General features: G+C 40.8%; 2 protein-coding genes, 1 non-coding gene and 3 pseudogenes across 3 annotated transcripts in view; 3 read left to right on the forward strand and 3 right to left on the reverse strand.

The window, feature by feature from the left end:
- The window catches only part of LOC103511488 (serine/threonine-protein kinase NIM1-like), a 6,926-nt gene extending 5,145 nt beyond the window's left edge, over positions 1–1,781 (forward strand). Inside the window, exon 4 of the mRNA XM_008476211.1 lies at positions 1,615–1,781. Coding sequence (XP_008474433.1) covers positions 1,615–1,781 — 167 coding nt within the window. The remainder of the gene's footprint in view (positions 1–1,614) is intronic.
- Positions 1,782–3,290: 1,509 nt separating this feature from the next.
- Positions 3,291–3,426, reverse strand: LOC113468386 (annotated as a pseudogene).
- Positions 3,427–3,589: 163 nt separating this feature from the next.
- LOC113468385 lies at positions 3,590–3,803 on the reverse strand. The gene has a single exon (XR_003392152.1). It is a non-coding gene; the product is annotated as a small nucleolar RNA U3 (small nucleolar RNA).
- A 586-nt stretch (positions 3,804–4,389) lies between these two features.
- LOC113468384 lies at positions 4,390–4,485 on the forward strand (annotated as a pseudogene).
- Positions 4,486–8,883: 4,398 nt separating this feature from the next.
- Positions 8,884–9,006, forward strand: LOC113468387 (annotated as a pseudogene).
- A 955-nt stretch (positions 9,007–9,961) lies between these two features.
- LOC103511489 (serine/threonine-protein kinase NIM1-like) lies at positions 9,962–16,828 on the reverse strand. The gene is made up of 6 exons (XM_026825240.1): positions 16,819–16,828; positions 13,922–14,074; positions 12,782–12,786; positions 12,530–12,636; positions 10,635–10,791; positions 9,962–10,135 (listed from the first exon to the last, which is right to left on the reverse strand). Exons 1-6 carry the CDS (start codon positions 16,826–16,828, stop codon positions 9,962–9,964), a joined length of 606 nt encoding a protein of 201 aa, XP_026681041.1.
- Positions 16,829–18,385: the final 1,557 nt, after the last annotated feature.

Below are 18,385 nucleotides of genomic sequence, written 5' to 3' on the forward strand. Positions count from 1 at the left end.
ATGTATATATAACCAGTTATATTACGTATATGAATGGCCACATAAAAAACCACCGACAATCCTACTTTTTTTTATACCAACCTAACTACCTTTTTTTTAGAGAAAGAGATCATCATCATTCTACATTTCGTAATTCGTAGAAATGAAACAAGCTGCTAAATTAGACTCTTGTGGTCTGTGTTCGTACCATGCCCATCCCTGTTTTTCCTTGTAAGATATATTGAAAATTGACCCTTTGGGATGAGAATATGAGGGCTTGTTGACTTGTAAATGTTTTTGATGACATTAAGAATTGTGCTCGAATTTGTTAATGGGACCAAAGTAACCAAATACTTGAAAAAGAGTCAAACGTGATTTTTTTCTGATACCACGAAAAGTCCAGAACCTCTATGTAATATAGATTGTAAAAAAGAATTTGTAAAATAAATACTACCATATTATTGTGTCAACGACCTTCCTGTAACCTGTTCTTTTATTCTCTGCTATATTTATGGCTTTAGTAAGATGCAAGACATAGCATGATATTCCTCCGACATGAAAGCCCTCACGATTGTGCTAAGGTCACTTGTTCACAATACTATAGCATCACGTGATAGAATTCACTCTGAGATATCGTTAGGCTGGCCACTCACGCTCTGTCTGACAGATCTATGTCTGTCCGCAATAGGTCTGTCATACCACCGGGACTTGTGTAGCGAAAAAGAGCTTCCAACTTCAGTCTTCAGCCAGTCTGATAGACCTAGAATTTGGGAGCTTTTTCCACAAGACACTTTCCTGTGGTGAGAGGACATCTGTCTGTCGAACAGTTGGAGTGTGAATGGCCGGATTACAGGTTTCATAAGGCCAGCCACTCATTATCAGGTACACCTGACCAGGTATACCACCTAACACCTAATGAGCACAACACCATCAGGTAAACCTGACAAGTACGGCTGAGAAGGTCCGTCTGTCAGGTCTAACTGATAGTGAGTGGCCAGCTTTATACGTATAATCACTAATGAACTGCATCTAATTTGTTATCAATCTCTTCGACATGGTCTATCTTCATTGTTTTGATTACGTGAACTCTAGGATGACACAGATTTGTCACCAGGTGACTGCGATAGTGTCAGGTGTTGCCTTGACAACCAGAGCTCTGATCGACTTGCGAGATAAAGCAAAATCTGCAGGCTTGATACAATTCAAGCTCAAGCCATAAACATTAACTGATACAATGTGAGCTCAAACAATTAACATGCCAATAAATAATCTGAGGTTTTTTTTTTTAAAAAAAAAAGAGGTTTGACAGAGGGAACTGTAACTGCTATGGTCTTATCGTCCCGAAATCGAAGAAAGAAGGAAGACTCTCTACAATCGTTAGCTACAGAATCACGTTTTCACGTACATTCATAATGAGTGCACGTACCCATAAAGCCAACTACCCACCTACCCCTCTTCCAATCCACAAAGTCAAGTACCCCCTCAAATCCACTTCTGAAGAGGGGGAAACCCCCCATTATTCATATTTTATCTCGTAATACCCTCATACTCATCTACGTTAACTTTTGACATTTATCAGAGTCGAAGGGTTGGGCAGGTTGTTAACATTAATTTCTTCTCTTTGCCTCCCTCTAGTCTACGAGAAGACTCAGAACCAACTCCAGAATGACAAGAAGTGGCAACACGAGACCAGTCTGGGCAAACGGGTGGCCCTGTATAAGCTGCAGAACGAACTGGGGAGAGGCAACTTCTCCACGGTTAAGATGGCCATCCATGAGGTTACCAAAGGTAAAACCTACTGAAATGTTGAAATTAAAACCTACCTAACTATGTATAAGACCTACTGATCTGTAGGTACTCGTACAGAAGAAACATAGCATAATATATCAACTAACAGCACTTTTCTCTCATAATGTATTAGGACATTGGGAAAAATGGCACATCCACTAAAAAAAAAAAAAAAAAAAAAAAATTTCTCTCTCTCTCTCTCTCTCTCTCCCTTTCTCTCTTTTTCTCTCTTTCTTAAAAAAAAAATACTCTCTCTCTCTCTCTCTCTCTCTCTCTCTCTCTCTCTCTCTCTCTCTCTCTCTCTCTCTCTTCCTTTCTCTTCCTATGTTATCTTCCTTCCTCTTTTCTTTGCAGTGCCAAACGTGGTACCTTTTAGACAAGAAATAATTTGGTAAATCTAACACATCCACCAATAAACCGTCTTTATGGCAAGAAGTCTGGAAAATTTGACATTGACATCTCCACTAATGTAGGGTAGACACTCGGACACAGAGGTGGACTAATTAGTGTTAATGGCCTAAAATGGGTTAACCAGTCTTAATAACATAACCTGAAACATGCATTAAAAAGGAAAAAAAAAAAAAAAAAAACCTGACAGTAGTTGTTCTACAGGTTCCGAAGTTTATGGCCAAGATCTAGGTAGGTAGTTACAAGTTGAAATATCATGGCAATTTGAGCGGAATAAGATTATTTGATGACCTTTAAGAGAACGTCCCGTTAAAAAACACGGTAGAAAACATAGCGACAGCTGCCAGCTGGACATCTTGAAGGGTAGACTGCGTCTTTCTGATAAGCACTGGGTTGCGGGTTCGATTCAAGCCCGGGGACCGGGGAGTATTTTATCTTAAACAGACAAGGTTCGTTCTCGGAACGGCTGGTTCCCTCCTTGATTTGAAGTAGCATATTATTCACTGAGGTAGAAATTAGCATTTATCTTACTGTTCATATGTGTTTCAACTTGAAGAATGGAGATTGCCAAACTGGGAAGACTTGATTGGGCATTCTTCTTGGATGCAGGCAACTCTCCTAATTTTAATTTCAGCTTGAAAAGTGAGGATTGGCACAATAGGTAATTGTTACCCATAGCCATAGACAGTAGTTAAATTCTTCTCTGACGTCAAACCAAGGATGCAAATTACTGTTCATATGTGTTTCAACTTGAAGAATGGAGATTGCCAAATTGGGAAGACTTGATTGGGCATTCTTCTTGGATGCAGGCAACTCTTCTAATTTTAATATCAGCTTGAAAAGTGAGGATTGGCACAATAGGTAATTGTTACCCATAGCCATAGACAGTAGTTAAATTCTTCTCTGACGTCAAACCAACTTACGTACCAAATGTACTGTGTTGAATTAAAGAGGGATTTATTTGTTTATTTTTCGCCACCGCTTCGAGCGTCAGCCGCATTTACCATCAGTCATCACTCTTACCGTAAAACCAAGGATCGTGGCTCGGAGCCGTTGTATGTCTAGACCCCTCTATTTGTAGGGTTTTTTGTCAGGAGAGTTTAAATTTTGGGTGCCACTCAGACACCTCATTCACCCGCCTAACTCGAGAGTTAGGGCGCGATCATCGAGGTGTGATCTAATCTTGGAGAAGATCAGACATCAGATCACACAACCTCACGCTCAGGTGAATGAGAGAGTCTCATCATCGTGACCGAGGGGCTGGAAACTATAAAAGTTTGTCAACCTGGCCGCATTTACCATCAGTCATCAGTCATCACTCTTACCGTAAAACCAAGGATTGCGGCTCGGAGCCGTTGCATGTCTAGACCCCTCTATTTGTAGGGTTTTTTATCAGGAGAGTTTAAAAGTGGGTTCCACTCAGACACCTCATTCACCCGCCTAACTCGAGAGTTAGGGCGCGATCATCGAGGTGTGATCTAATCTTGGAGAAGATCAGACATCAGATCACACAACCTCACGCTCAGGTGAATGAGAGAGTCTCATCATCGTGACCGAGGGGCTGGAAACTATAAAAGTTTGTCAACCTGAAGATATACTACAGAAATGATCCTGTGAAGTATGATCTTGACGGTACCATCCGATATGAAAATTACATAAACAGTACCTACTGCATTGTTCTAAGAATGAGAAGTTATACAATACATAGGTATTATGATAAGTACGTGTATGTGAATTTGATTCCCCAGGTAATTAAATCCTGTGAAGTATGATCTTGACGGTACCATCCGATATGAAAACTACATAAACAGTACTGCATTGTTCTAAGAATGAGAAGTTATACAATACATAGGTATTATGATAAGTACGTGTATGTGAATTTGATTCCCCAGGTAATTAGGGTGTCTAATTTGGGAAATTCCAAAAGGGCACGTAGGTGACTCTAATAGCTAATGTATGAACAGGTAAACATTCCTATGTCATCCTACCTGAATATTCCCGATGCATTTATTATTTTATTTCGTATAACTTCTCAATTTTGCAGTTACGCAGTTCTAACACATCTAGTTTTCACAATCCGATCAATATCAAGATCATACTTCACAGGATCATTTCTGTAGTATATCCTCTAAAGGCCCAAGCACTTTTTGCGTTTTGTATGCCTAAAGACCCAGGGTCCAATATTTTGGACATTTACTTTGTAGGCCTATTATCAAGATCATACTTCACAGGATCATTTCTGTAGTATATCTTCAGGTTGACAAACTTTTATAGTTTCCAGCCCCTCGGTCACGATGATTTTTAGGTGGGCGAATAAATGGTACACTTACCCTATAATGTAACTATGTATGTACAAGTACGAACTTCGTATGGATGGGGCCTATTGGGCCCGATTCCCTGAGCCCTGAGCCCGTTAAAAAAGAGTGAAATTTAATTGTAAAGCAATTTTTATTGTGACGAAAGCTATGTGAGCACAGACCTACAGAGTCTAATCGAAAGGCATAATTTTTTTGCCTTCCAAGGGAGATATTAATAGAACTCTATTTGACTACGCCCTCAAATTAGTTTCCAATTTTCCAAGCAGATTTAATCGGTTATCGGCAGACTTATGTGGCGTAGACGTAGACCCACAGGTGGGCCAATAAATGGTACGTTTTTTAGGTGGGCGAATAAATGGTACACTTACCCTATAATGTAACTATGTATGTACAAGTACGAACTTCGTATGGATGGGGCATATTCGGCCCGGTTCCCTGAGACCGTTGAAAAAGAGCGAAATTGAATTTTAAAGCAATTTTTATTGAAAGATTGCCATTCCTGAATTAATACTCGTACACTGTACTTGCAACTTGTCTTGGGCTTAAAAAAAAGTATAGGTAGGTATAGGGTATAGGTAGAAGAAGAAAGAGAAGGAGGAGGAGCAGAAAAAAAGGAAAAGAAGAACAAAGTAAGAAGAATATAATAGGTAACTCCGAAAATTTCAATTTAGGAGCGCGGTAGCGCTCCGCCCCGCCAAGTCAAGAAAGTTTGATAAGCATCATTATGAAAGCTATCTGAGTACAGACCTACAGAGTCTAATCGAAAGGCATAATTTTTTTGGCCTTCCAAGGGAGATATTAATAGAACTCTATTTGACTACGCCCTCAAATTAGTTTCCAATTTTCCAAGCAGATTTAATCGGTTATCGACAGGTATTCTGAGTTACTTATACCTAGTATTTAGGTAGGTAGCTAGGTAGGTATGTATTAATCGATTCCTCTAATGGTTTAATCCCGGAAAGAGGTTATGTTGAAATGACTGCTGGATAGTTTGGATACATATCTTTTGTTCGTCAAAATCATTGACTTCTGCTTCGCATGTACACCCAATTTATCTTACTCTTTCATAAAGATTAGACAATGAATAAGAAGTACCTCTTCATTATCTTATTCGTGAACCGTGGCCCAAACAAGGTTTTAATCCTAGGAATCCTTGATCATGGACTTGAAACCATGGATCTGGTTTTCATTCTGAACCGGAATCAGATGTTCCTCCAACACATGGAAATGTTTTGTAATCTTTCCTTATACACATACATATATGTACCTACAATATGTATGTACTTTTAGGTATGAAACAGCCCACTCTGAGGCTGAGGGGGTCAAACAGCCCGAAAAGATGGGCCCAATCTGAGGCTGAGGTGTAGGGTCAAACAGCCCGAAAAGATGGATTATTTGGGTTAAGATTAGTGAAATAATCATTTTATCGCTTGTAGTAATTTAATAAATAGTAGAGGTGATTAAAAATTATCTGAGCCAGCCTAGTTAGCTTAGTTGGTAGTGCGTCTGTAAGCGCTAGGCCGCGGGTTCGATTCCCGTCCGGGGCGGATTTTATCCTGATGGGATAATGTTCGTTCTCGGAACGGCTGGCTTTCTACTTTTCAAAAAAGAAGACACATTCACAAAAATTATGGCTCTACTTTTCCTCAAGTGCCAGGGCCACAAGTTCCTATTTTAGTTTTGTACATTGTGTTTGAACTCCCAAACCTAAAGGTAGGTATATTTGAAAGGAGGGGAATTACCTACCTTGGAGGGAACGGAATACCTAACTTTAAAGGGAGGGCAGGGCCTGCCTCCCCCCTTTAAGACACTGTTTGGACTCTTGCCCCCCCAACCTCTTTAGAAAAAAATATATCTGACCTAATACAAAAAAAGTATAGTTCAATGAGTTCCTATTTTTCCCTCCATCAAAATTAACGTTTTAGCACAAAAAGGGTGATTACCCCAGTTTTGAACACCCCTGGTCTAAACGTATGAACGTTTGAGCATCATAAATTAAAAAACTTTTTCCCCCGTCACCTATCCAACCCAACTTTGGAAAAAAGTTTGAAAAGACAGCGATTAGAAAAGTTTGTGTAACGAGTTGCGAGTACGCAGAACGTTCGAAAGTTCGTTTCCAATTTTCCAATCATTTTGAGCGATTTAGTCCGATACCTTCGCATGACCTTAATCTAAGTAAAGGTCCTACAGGGGACGAAATATAGGCAACATATAAAGATGGGTAACACAAAATGTTATCCTGACTGATCCCTCATCAGCGTGCCTTTTTGCCTTCCTTGCTATAAAAATAATAGGGAAGGGCTCGTGGTTCTGGGGAACCCTGGCCCCTTTGCAGAACCCTGGCCCGGGGAAAACCGGATGAATCCCCTTTGAGCAGGTCTCTAGGTAGGTACGTACGTACGTATGTAGGTAGGGTAATGTAGGTGCAAGAATAGATATGTACGTTTTTGGTAGCAAGGTAGGTATATGAATAAACAAGTGAAGTTGTCAAAGTCAAAGTTATCTCTACATAATTCCCTATAGGTACCTTCTGAGCCTTCTAAGTATACATAGTCTACCTACACATGTACATATAATATGTAGAATAGAAGTACGTATATTACCTTTCACAAGAGGGAGGTAATATTGAATAAACCAATATACAATGACATTCTGTCATAATAAGGGGAGGGGGGAAGGGATAGAGAAGGAAGAAGGGAAGAAAGGAGGGGGAAAGAGGAGTAGAAAGACAAGGGGGAGAAGGAGGGAAAGGGAGGGACGGGTGACAGACGTGACTTTGGGGAATCTATTTTTTTAATAATGGAAAGCCAACGAATATACAGGCTGTCTAAAACATACCTTGAATTCCTTTCTTTAAGGACAAACTTGCAAATTTACTCTTGTCTTTTTTAAGCCAGAATAGAGGGAACTGTAACTCCCAAGGTATTATCGTCTCGAAAGCCAAGACATGGTAAGACAGGATAAGAGAAAGCCATTCGTTCCGAGAACGAACTTTACGTTCATCCTGTATCCATCTTTAATCCGGTTACGTCAATGTCACTTATTGTGTACATAGCAAAATTGCACCTAGATATACGTACCTACTTTGTACCTAGATAGAGTAATATGGGAGATAATAATTTGGACTGACGTATTGAGGAGGGAGAGGGAGTAATGAAGGAAGCGCAAATACTCCGTCGTACAGAACGAAGCCATAATTTCCCTTAGCGACAGCCGTTCCTAAATTGTACGCCCTTGGAATACTTTCGTATAAATAGTTAGTATGTCCTTGAATACATTCCTGTAAATAGTGTGACCTTGAATCGGTATGTTCTTAAGTTATATGACCTTGAAGAGTTTCCTGAGTTGTATACGACCTTGAATATCTACTCTCTTAACACTGCCTTATATCCCACTCCCATAGCTCGGGCATTTAGGGGCCGCATTTGAATGAGGTGTCTGAGTGGCATCAATTTAAACTCTTTTATTTATCCGCCCTAAAAAGTCGGGCAACACACTACGGTACTGAGAAACACATACCGTTACCACGTCAAAGTGTTGGACGTGCTACGGCAAAAACGATGATAACTACGGCTGTCGCTGGCGGGCCAGCGTGGTTTCCTATTTCCTACCATCGTCACCAACAATCATCCGTGTCGCGAACTTTGCTCAGGGAGGACTCGGTTGCGGGCTCCAAAAAGTTAGGCGACCTTAGGCTCTTTGTTGGGGTAATCAATTTTAACTCTTTAATCCGCCCTAAAAAGTCGGACAACACACTATGGTACTGAGAAACACATACCGTTACCACGTCAAAGTGTTGGACGTGCTACGGCAAAAACGATAACTACGGCTGTCGCTGGCGGGCCAGCGTGGTTTCCTATTTCCTACCAATCATCCGTGTCGCGAACTTTGCTCAGGGAGGACTCGGTTGCGGGCTCCAAAAAGTTAGGCGACCTTAGGCTCTTTGTTGGGGTAACTTTTCCCGTGTTTAGACGGGGTCGGCGTTTTTCATCAGTCTCTCAATCAGCCCTAGCTTCGGTGACTGCTTTGGGCTGACATTGCGTTTTGGATACAAAAATTTTACGAGTGGATGCCCTTCACACTCAACCTTTGCTATTTCTTTAGCAAGGGAAATTTCAGGCTGATATCGTCCTGTTTAAAGTCCCCCAGCCAGACAAATTGTTATTGCTAATCAACAATCAATATTTCAAAAAGAATTAGGTATTCTAGGGAGAATAAAAAATACAAGTGTTAAAACGCCCGTCTCCCGACCTGGTATGCAATAAGCATGATATACTCTCCGTGCTCTATTCACTGTATAATTTTGTTTATTTATTCTTGTTCGGATTACTTCTCACTCTTTTACACTGGCAGTGCTCGATGTGTTCTTCTAGTGAAACATGGAAAAATTAAGATCATACTTCACAGGATCATTTCTGTAGTATATCTTCAGGTTGACAAACTTTTATAGTTTCCAGCCCCTCGGTCACGATGATGAGACTCTCTCATTCACCTGAGCGTGAGGTTGTGTGATCTGATCTTCTAATGAAGGAAGCGCAAATACTCCGTCGTACAGAACGAAGCCATAATTTCCCTTAGCGACAGCCGTTCCTAAATTGTACGCCCTTGGAATACTTTCGTATAAATAGATAGTATGTCCTTGAATACATTCCTATAAATAGTGTGACCTTGAATCGGTATGTTCTTAAGTTATATGACCTTGAATACGGCCTTGAAGAGGTTCCTAAGTTGTATACGACCTTGAATATCTATACTCTCTTAACACTGCCTTATATCCCACTCTAGGGTTGGGACATCGAGACGAAAACATCGATGTTCGATACATCGATGTTTTTAAACTTCGATATATCGAGTATCCGATGTATCGTAATCAAAAACATCGATGTTGACATCGATGTTTTTGTTCCGATGTATCGATGTTTTCAAAACATCGATGTCGATGTCCCAACCCTACAACAAAGACAAAGAATTAGTAATATTATCATCAATGGAGTAAAACAAGAGAAGAATGAAGATGTGTACAAAATTATAGAAACCCTGGGAAACAAACTTGGAATTCCAGATTGCATGAAAGATGTGCATAAAGCGCACAGGGTCAACACTTTGGCGAAGAACAAGATTAAACCGATCGTAGTGAGACTTTCCAACACATCCGTGAGAGACAAGTGGACGACTGCATCCCGTAGCAAACAACTGTACAAGGAGAAAATCTACATAAACGAGCATTTAACTAAGGCCAATCAAGACCTTCTCTTCAAGGCGAAGAAGCTCAAGGAGGCGAATGGGTATAAGTTCGTTCGGCCGTATTAATTTGCTCGCCGTAGCACATCCAACTCTGGCCCCTAGGAAAACTAAAGGTGTGTCCAAACCTTGTAGACCAAACATCGATCGATCGATCGAAGAGGTGAAACTATGTATGTTATTGAGGTAGTGTGGACGGTTCAGTCGACATCGATCGACGGCGTCGACTATGTGTGGACCTGTGGAAATACCTCAAGGCGTCGCGTCGAAATAAACAAGACAATTGACTTACCTTGTTGTAATTTCGTGCTGAATCCCAAATCTCCTAGTTTGACAATGCCCCTCACGCTGAGGAATACGTTTTCAGCCTTGATATCTCTATGGATAATGTCTCTGTCATGCTGAAATCAGAACAGACCGGAGACATAGTTAGCTTGAAGGGTAGCGCACCTGCCTTGTAAGCGCTAGGTCGCCGCTTCGATTGGACGATTTTGCACTTATAGTTTGCTTGTAACTGTAAGTCTGCCTTGCTTGTTAATACGTTTTTGTAGAGACATGCAGAAAGTAGATTTCGTAGAGGCAATTTGCCCATTTTGGTGAACCCAACTCTCATTTATCTCACCCAGCCTGAGTGGACCGGCAAAAGCTAGCAGCACGCGATTGTCCCTAACCAAATGTTTTGTACAGGTTTCTTAGGACAGCCACTCACATCAGGTAGACCTGACAGGTACACCTGATCAGGTCCGTTCTCAGGTCTACCTGATAGTGTGTGTGCTCACCAGATATCAGGTATATCTAAAAGGCGGACTTTTTCAGCCGTACCCGTCAGGTCTACCTGATAGTGAGTGGCTGGCCTTATGTTTGTCCAATTTTCGTTCTGCGATTGCCCAGGTTTCTTACCAAATGTTTCACAGCCGACAAGATTTGGAGGAAGTAGATCTTCGCATCGTCTTCGCTAAGTCTACCCTCGGTTGTTATCTTGTTGTACAACTCTCCACCACTCGCGTATTCTACCACCAGGAAGATCTTCCCGAACGTTTCCAGCACCTCGTACAACCTGGGGAAGTAAATGAAGAAACGAAGTAAGGTCGACTAGACTAGAACACGTCAAATGTATCCCTAAGAACATTTGTCCTCTATTTGACCCCCAAGGAACATTTTTATTTTGCCCTTGATTTGACATATTTTTGTCAGGGGTTAAGGTTTGTAACCTCGGCCTTGGGATCAAGAAATTCTCGAACGGTTTCTAAGCTTTTGATGAAATTAGATAAAAATGTTCATCACACGAAGGAAATGCTCAAGTATTTTGGGCTCGATTTAAATCATTGGGGTCCCAAAGAGACCCTTATGAGTGAGTTCCGTTCACTGAACTGCTTGTGATTGATTAGGATAAAACGGATTCAATGCCCTCTGATGGCAAAATAGAAAGCGGTTTACTCCGAAACGGACGAACGGAAAACAGACGTGACGTGACAGAAGGAAATAAAGAAACCTTTGGAGGAGGAGGAGAAGGAAAAGGAGAAAGAAGACTAGGAGGAGGAGAAGGAAAAGAAGGAGAGGGAGGAGGAGGAGGAGAAGGATTAGAAGGACACAAGAAAGAGGAAAAGATGGAGGTGGTTAGGATGAGGAATAGGAGAAGGAGGAGCATAAGGAGAAGGAAGAGGAAAAGGGACAAAAAGGAGGTGGAGGAGGAGAAAAAAACGAATAGCGAGTGGCTGGCCTTATCAAAATGTTTTGCCCAATTTTCGTTCTGCGATTGCCCAGGTTTCTTACCAAATGTTTCACAGCCGACAAGATCTGAAGGAAGTAGATCTTCGCGTCGTCTTCGCTAAGTCTACCCTCGGTTGTTATCTTGTTGTACAACTCGCCACCGCTCGCGTATTCTACCACCAGGAAGATCTTCCCGAACGTTTCCAACACCTCGTACAACCTGGGGAAGACGTCAAATGTATCCCTAAGAACATTTGTCCTCTATTTGACCCCCAAGGAACATTTTTATTTTGCCCTCCGTTTGACATATTTTTGTCAGGGGTTAAGGTTTGTAACCTCGGCCTTGGGATCAAGAAACTCTCGAACGGTTTCTAAGCTTTTGATGAAATTAGGTAAAAATGTTCATCACACGAAGGAAATGTTCAAGTATTTTGGGCTCGATTTAAATCATTGGGGTCCCAAAGAGACCCTATGAGTGAGTTCCGTTCACTGAACTGATTGTGATTGATGCCCATTGTAAACGCTTAATGATTCAATAAACTATCAATCTTTAATTAATCATTATCTCAACATAAATCTATAGACGTAAGCCATGCTCTGACTGTTCCACCTCGTACAACCTGGGGAAGGAACGAAGTAAGAAGCGGGCCGACTAAACTAGAAGACGTCAAATGTATCCCTAAGAACATTTGTCCTCTATTTGACCCCCAAGGAACATTTTTATTTTGCTCTCGATTTGACATATTTTTGTCAGGGGTTAAGGTTTGTAACCTCGGCCTTGGGATCAAGAAACTCTCGAACGGTTTCTAAGCTTTTGATGAAATTAGGTAAAAATGTTCATCACACGAAGGAAATGTTCAAGTATTTTGGGCTCGATTTAAATCATTGGGGTCCCAAAGAGACCCTATGAGTGAGTTCCGTTCACTGAACTGATTGTGATTGATGCCCATTGTAAACGCTTAATGATTCAATAAACTATCAATCTTTAATTAATCATTATCTCAACATAAATCTATAGACGTAAGCCATGCTCTGACTGTTCTAGACCTTAATGATATGAATGGTTCTTTGGCTCTACAAGGTACCTTATAATGTTTGGATGATGGACTGACTCCATGCTGACGATCTCTCTACTCAGCATTTTCCGCGCCTTTGGCGTCAACTTGGCTTTATCCAGAATTTTGATGGCCAGGTATGAAATGTAGGTACAAAGTATAGGTACGTATATCTAGGTACAAAGTAGGTACGTAGGTATATCTAGGTGCAATTTTGCTATGTACACAATAAGTGACATTGACGTAACCGGATTAAAGATGTATACAGGATGGACGTAAAGTTCGTTCTCGGAACGGATGGCTTTCTCTTATCCTGTCTTACCATGTCCTGGCTTTCGAGACGATAATACCTTGGGAGTTACAGTTCCCTCTATTCTGGCTTAAAAAAGACAAGAGTAAAGTTGCAAGCTTGTCCTTAAAGAAAGGAATTTAAGGCATGTTTTAGACAGCCTGTATATTCGTTGGCTTTCCATTATTAAAAAATAGATTCCCCAAAGTCACGTCTGTCACTCGTCCCTCCCTTTCCCTCCTTCCCCCCTTGTCTTTCTACCCCTCTTTCCCCCTCCTTTCTTCCCTTCTCCCTTCTCTATCCCTTCCCCTCTCCCCTTATTATGACAGTATGTCATTGTATATTGGTTTATTCAATATTACCTCCCTCTTGTGAAAGGTAATGTACGTACCTAGGTACTTTTATTCTACATATTTATACATGTGTAGGTAGACTATGTATACTTAGAAGGCTTAGAAGGTATAGGGCATTATGTAGAGATAACTTTGACTTTGACAACTTCACTTGTTCATTCATATACGTATACCTATCTTGCTACCAAAAACGTACATATCTATTCTTGCACCTACATTACCCTACCTACCTACGTACGTACCTACCAACCTACGTACGTACCTACCAACCTAGAGAGCTGCAGAGCTGCTCAAAGGGGATTCATCCAGTTTTCCCTGGGCCAGGGTTCTGCAAAGGGGCCCCAGAACCACGAGCCCTTCCCTAGTATTCTTAGTATTCTTATAGCAAGGAAGGCAAAAAGGCACGTTTGTGAAGAATAAGTCGGAATAACACTTTCTGTTACCCATCTTTAGATTATGTTTTAGCCAGCCTAGTTAGCTTGGTTGGTAGAGCGTCTGCCTTGTAAGCGCTAGGCCGCGGGTTCGATCTTTAGTTAGTTGATATTTTATGGTGTACCTATTTCTTTTGTACCTACAGTTCAGCAGGTCTTACCTTCAACAGTTCAGTAGGTCTTACCTTCAACAGTTCAGTAGGTCTTACCTTTGGTAACCTCATGGATGGCCATCTTAACCGTGGAGAAGTTGCCTCTCCCCAGCTTTAGTTAGTTGATATTTTATGGTGTATTTCTTTTGTACCTACAGTTCAGCAGGTCTTACCTTCAACAGTTCAGTAGGTCTTACCTTTGGTAACCTCATGGATGGCCATCTTAACCGTGGAGAAGTTGCCTCTCCCCAGTTCGTTCTGCAGCTTATAGAGGGCCACCCGTTTGCCCAAACTGGTCTCGTGTTGCCACTTCTTGTCATTCTGGAGTTGGTTCTGAGTCTTCTCGTAGACTAGAGGGAGGCAAAGAGAAGAAATTAATCTCTTCCGGAGTACACTCCGCCTCGTGAGGAAAATTTGACCTTAGTTCAAATCTATTCTGATTTTCTGATCTTTGCCACAAAAAAACATTTGGTGTGTTTACAGCATGACGGGTAACCCAGACGACAAGGGCCATGCGGTCGTTGTGCGGAACGCCTACAAAAGATACACGAAGCAACAGACAATTCTGGACGTTCATTCAATCTCCTTTAAAAAATTCTAATTTATTTATTTAAATCTATATTAAGAAATGTGCGTTTAACAGTGTTTTGGTGACGAAATTTAATTTATTATTTTAATTATTTGAAATTTATAGGACAGTATTTCACCAGATTTGAGGTAAGTTCTACTCGTTTTTACCAAGTTCCGTTCGCCGTTCCCGTAACAAAAGCGTTCCGCGGGTTCCATTGATATTCTTGGCCTGTGTTTGAACTGATTGTGATTGAAATATTTGTAAAGTAAACAAGAACGGCTACTTTATTTGTTTAAGCACCGTACCTACTTAAAATACTTCTTACGTATTAGGCGAATATTTTAGAGAAATTCAAGAGGATTAACCGTTAACCGCAGCATTAATGTGGGCATGCTATTACATAGAGTTGTTCCATTGCTACGAAATAAAAACGGCGGTGAAACACTCATCTTAAAAATAATAACAAGATATAAATGCGAAGGTATCGGACCAAATCGCTCAAAGTGATTGGAAAATTGGAAACGAACTTTCGAACGTTCTGGGTACTCGCAACTCGTTACACAAACTTTTCTAATCGCTGTCTTTTCAAACTTTTTTTCCAAAGTTGGGTTGGATGGGGAATGGGGAAAAAGTTTTTTTAATTTATGATGCTCAAACGCTCATACGTTTAGACCAGGGGTGTTCAAAACTGGGGTGATCACCCTATTTGTGCTAAAACGTTAATTTTGATGGAGGGAAGAATAGGAACTCATTGAACTATATTTTTTTATAGAGGTATATAATTTTGAATCACCTCTATTATTTATTAAATTACTACAAGCCACAAAATGATTATTTAACTAATCTTAACCATCTTTTCTGGCTGTTTGGCCCCGTCAGCCTCAGAGTGGGCTGTTTCTGTATTATATTTCATTAAAGTTGAGAAAATGCTCTAGAAATGGGCAATTTTGGGATTTGGTTTGACCTAAAAAAAAAGTTGAGAGCCACTGGATTAGACTTTTCCCCCCACCCCTGAACCCTTCCCAACCCTTCGACTCTGATAAATGTCAAAAGTTAACGTAGATGAGTATGAGGGTATTACGAGATAAAATATGAATAATGGGGGGTTTTCCCCTCTTCAGAAGTGGATTTGAGGGGGTACTTGACTTTGTGGATTGGAAGAGGGGTAGGTGGGTGCTTGACTTTATGGGTACGTGCACTCATTATGAATGTACGTGAAAACGTGATCCTGTAGCTAACGATTGTAGAGAGCAGGCGAACGTGATTGGTACGTTATTTGGGCTAGTAGCAGCAGCAGCAGCAGCAGCAGCAACAGAAAAAGAGATTTACTTAAATAAGAGGTAATTAATGAAATTATTGGTGGTGAAATGGAAAGTCTTCTATCATTTTTGTGGATCTCACAGCTTACGGCATTTAACAGCCTTCTTTTCCTTGAAATCATATAAATTTTCTTTTTACACTGGTAATGTCTCCAGCATACTCTCCATTCAATTTAGTTCTTTTAGGACTTGTGGGCGCATTTTTTTTTTTTTTTATTATATTATTTTTATAGGTGTTTTGTGTTTTATTATTCCTTTCTAAGAAATCTTTCGGGGAAGGTGACTGACGTATTGACGCGGAGGAGAAGGTATTAAATTAAAGATCGGACTGACTGTTCTAGACCTTAATGATATGAATGGTTCTTTGGCTCTACAAGGTACCTTATAATGTTTGGGTGATGGACTGACTCCATGCTGACGATCTCTCTACTCAGCATTTTCCGCGCCTTTGGCGTCAACTTGGCTTTATCCAGAATTTTGATGGCCACTCGTTCTGAAACACATCGATTGTAAAGTCCAATATAGTTACCATTTATTTACACACTAAGCATCAAGGTCATGTGTGATAGATACCATTTCACGAAAAAAGGTTCAAAATAGAGGGACAATTTTTTAGAAAATTTATTAGCTTAAACTTAAAACATTGAAAATCATAGGTACACATTTAGGACTTATTCAATGTGTACACTGTACAATTTAGAAAGTCCAAATAGTAGTAATTTGGGGGCCCCTGAATGTGTCCCTATGCGGCCCCTAAATGCCCGAGCTATGGGAGTGGGATATAAGGCAGTGTTAAGAGAGTAGATATTCAAGGTCGTATACAACTCAGGAAACTCTTCAAGGAAACATTGAAGATCATAGGTACACATTTAGGACTTATTCAAGGTGTACACTGTACAATTTAGAAACTCCAAATTGTAGTAATTTGGGGGCCCCTGAATGTGTCCCTATGGGGCCCCTAAATGCCCGAGCTATGGGAGTGGGATAGGGTTGGGACATCGACATCGATGTTTTGAAAACATCGATACATCGGAACAAAAACATCGATGTCAACATCGATGTTTTTGAAACCTATGTAAGTACTTGTGTAGCGAAAAGGACTTTCAAAAGGAAAAATTCCATCCTAAAAATTCGTACGTGGAGTTATGTTTTGCAAATAATAATGGGGAAATTCGAAACCGTCGTAAATATTATCGGAACTGACCTTGGGTCATGCGATCGGCAGAAAGCTGGCGACGGCAATAGGATAAAACGGATTCAATGCCCTCTGATGGCAAAATAGAAAGCGGTCTACTCCGAAACGGACGAACGGAAAACAGACGTGACGTGACAGAAGGAAATAAAGAAACCTTTGGAGGAGGAGGAGGAGAAGAAGGAGAAGGAAAAGGAGAAAGGAGACTAGGAGGAGGAGAAGGAGGAGGAGGAGAAGGAAAAGGAGGAGGAGGAGAAGGAGAGGGAGGAGGCGGAGGAGGAGGAGAAGAAGGATTAGAAGGACACAAGAAAGAAGAAAAGATGGAGGTGGTTAGGAGGAGGAATATTAGGAGAAGGAGGAGCATAAGGAGAAGGAAGAGGAAAAGGGACAAAAAGGAGGTGGAGGAGGAAAAAAAAAGGAAGAATACGTATTTTATTACTATTTTCTGAGAAATCTTGACCACTTGGAGGGGAAATGAGAAATGAGAAGGATGATGATAAGCAGAAATATGTGTTTTATTATTCCTTTCTAAGAAATCTTAAGGAATAGGAGGAGGAAAAGGAGAAAGAAGACTAGGAGGGGGAGAAGGAAGAGGAGGAGAAGAAGGAGAGGGAGGAGGAGGAGGAGGAGGAGGAGGAGAAGAAGAAGAAGAAGGATTAGAAGGACACAAGAATGAGGAAAAGATGGAGGTGGTTAGGATGAGGAATAGGAGAAGGAGGAGCATAAGGGGAAGGAAGAGGAAAAGGGACAAAAAGGAGGTGGAGGAGAGAAAAAAAGGAGGAATAGGTATTTTATTACTATTTTCTGAGAAATCTTGACCACTTGGAGGGGGAATGAGAAGGCCTTAAGAAGGATGATGATAAGCAGAAATAGGTGTTTTATTATTCCTTTCTAAGAAATCTTTCGGGGAAGGTGACTGACGTATTGACGACGAGGAGAAGGTATTAAATTATTGCTTTCTGAGAAATCTTGGCAAATTTGGGGGGGTGCTGAGAAAGTCCAAGGGTAGACAGAAGCGCTTGACTGGTAAACAGGTATGTATGTAGCTATAAGGACTGATACTCCCAGCACCACAATAAAATATCCAACAATAAAACGAAAACACCGCCCTAATCTAGGTAGTACGGAATCATAACATGGCCCAGCCAACATAACTTACCTATGATGTGCCTACTTCTAAGGTATACATATTTATAGGTGATGTGTTGTGGTCAGGTTCAATCCCAGCCGAGGTATGGAATTTTATCCTCAATTTAATTTGAGAATTTGACCACGTGCTGAGAAAGTCCAAGGGTAAACAGCAGCGCTCGACTGGTAAACAGGTATGTATGTAGCTATAAGGCCTGATACTCACAGCACCACAATAAAATATCCAACAATAAAACGAAAACACCGCCCTAATCTAGGCAGTACGGAATCATAACATGGCCCAGCCAACATAACTTACCTATGATGTGCCTATTTCATAGGGTATATTTATAGGTGATGTGTTATGTGTATAATAGGTATCCCAGAATATTGAAAGGAGTAGGTAGGATATAGGGAAGGGTACCTATCCTCTAAGTATAAGAGCCAATTC

Source organism: Diaphorina citri, unplaced genomic scaffold (genome assembly GCF_000475195.1).
Source record: "Diaphorina citri unplaced genomic scaffold, Diaci psyllid genome assembly version 1.1 scaffold720, whole genome shotgun sequence".
Lineage (NCBI taxonomy): Eukaryota > Metazoa > Arthropoda > Insecta > Hemiptera > Psyllidae > Diaphorina > Diaphorina citri.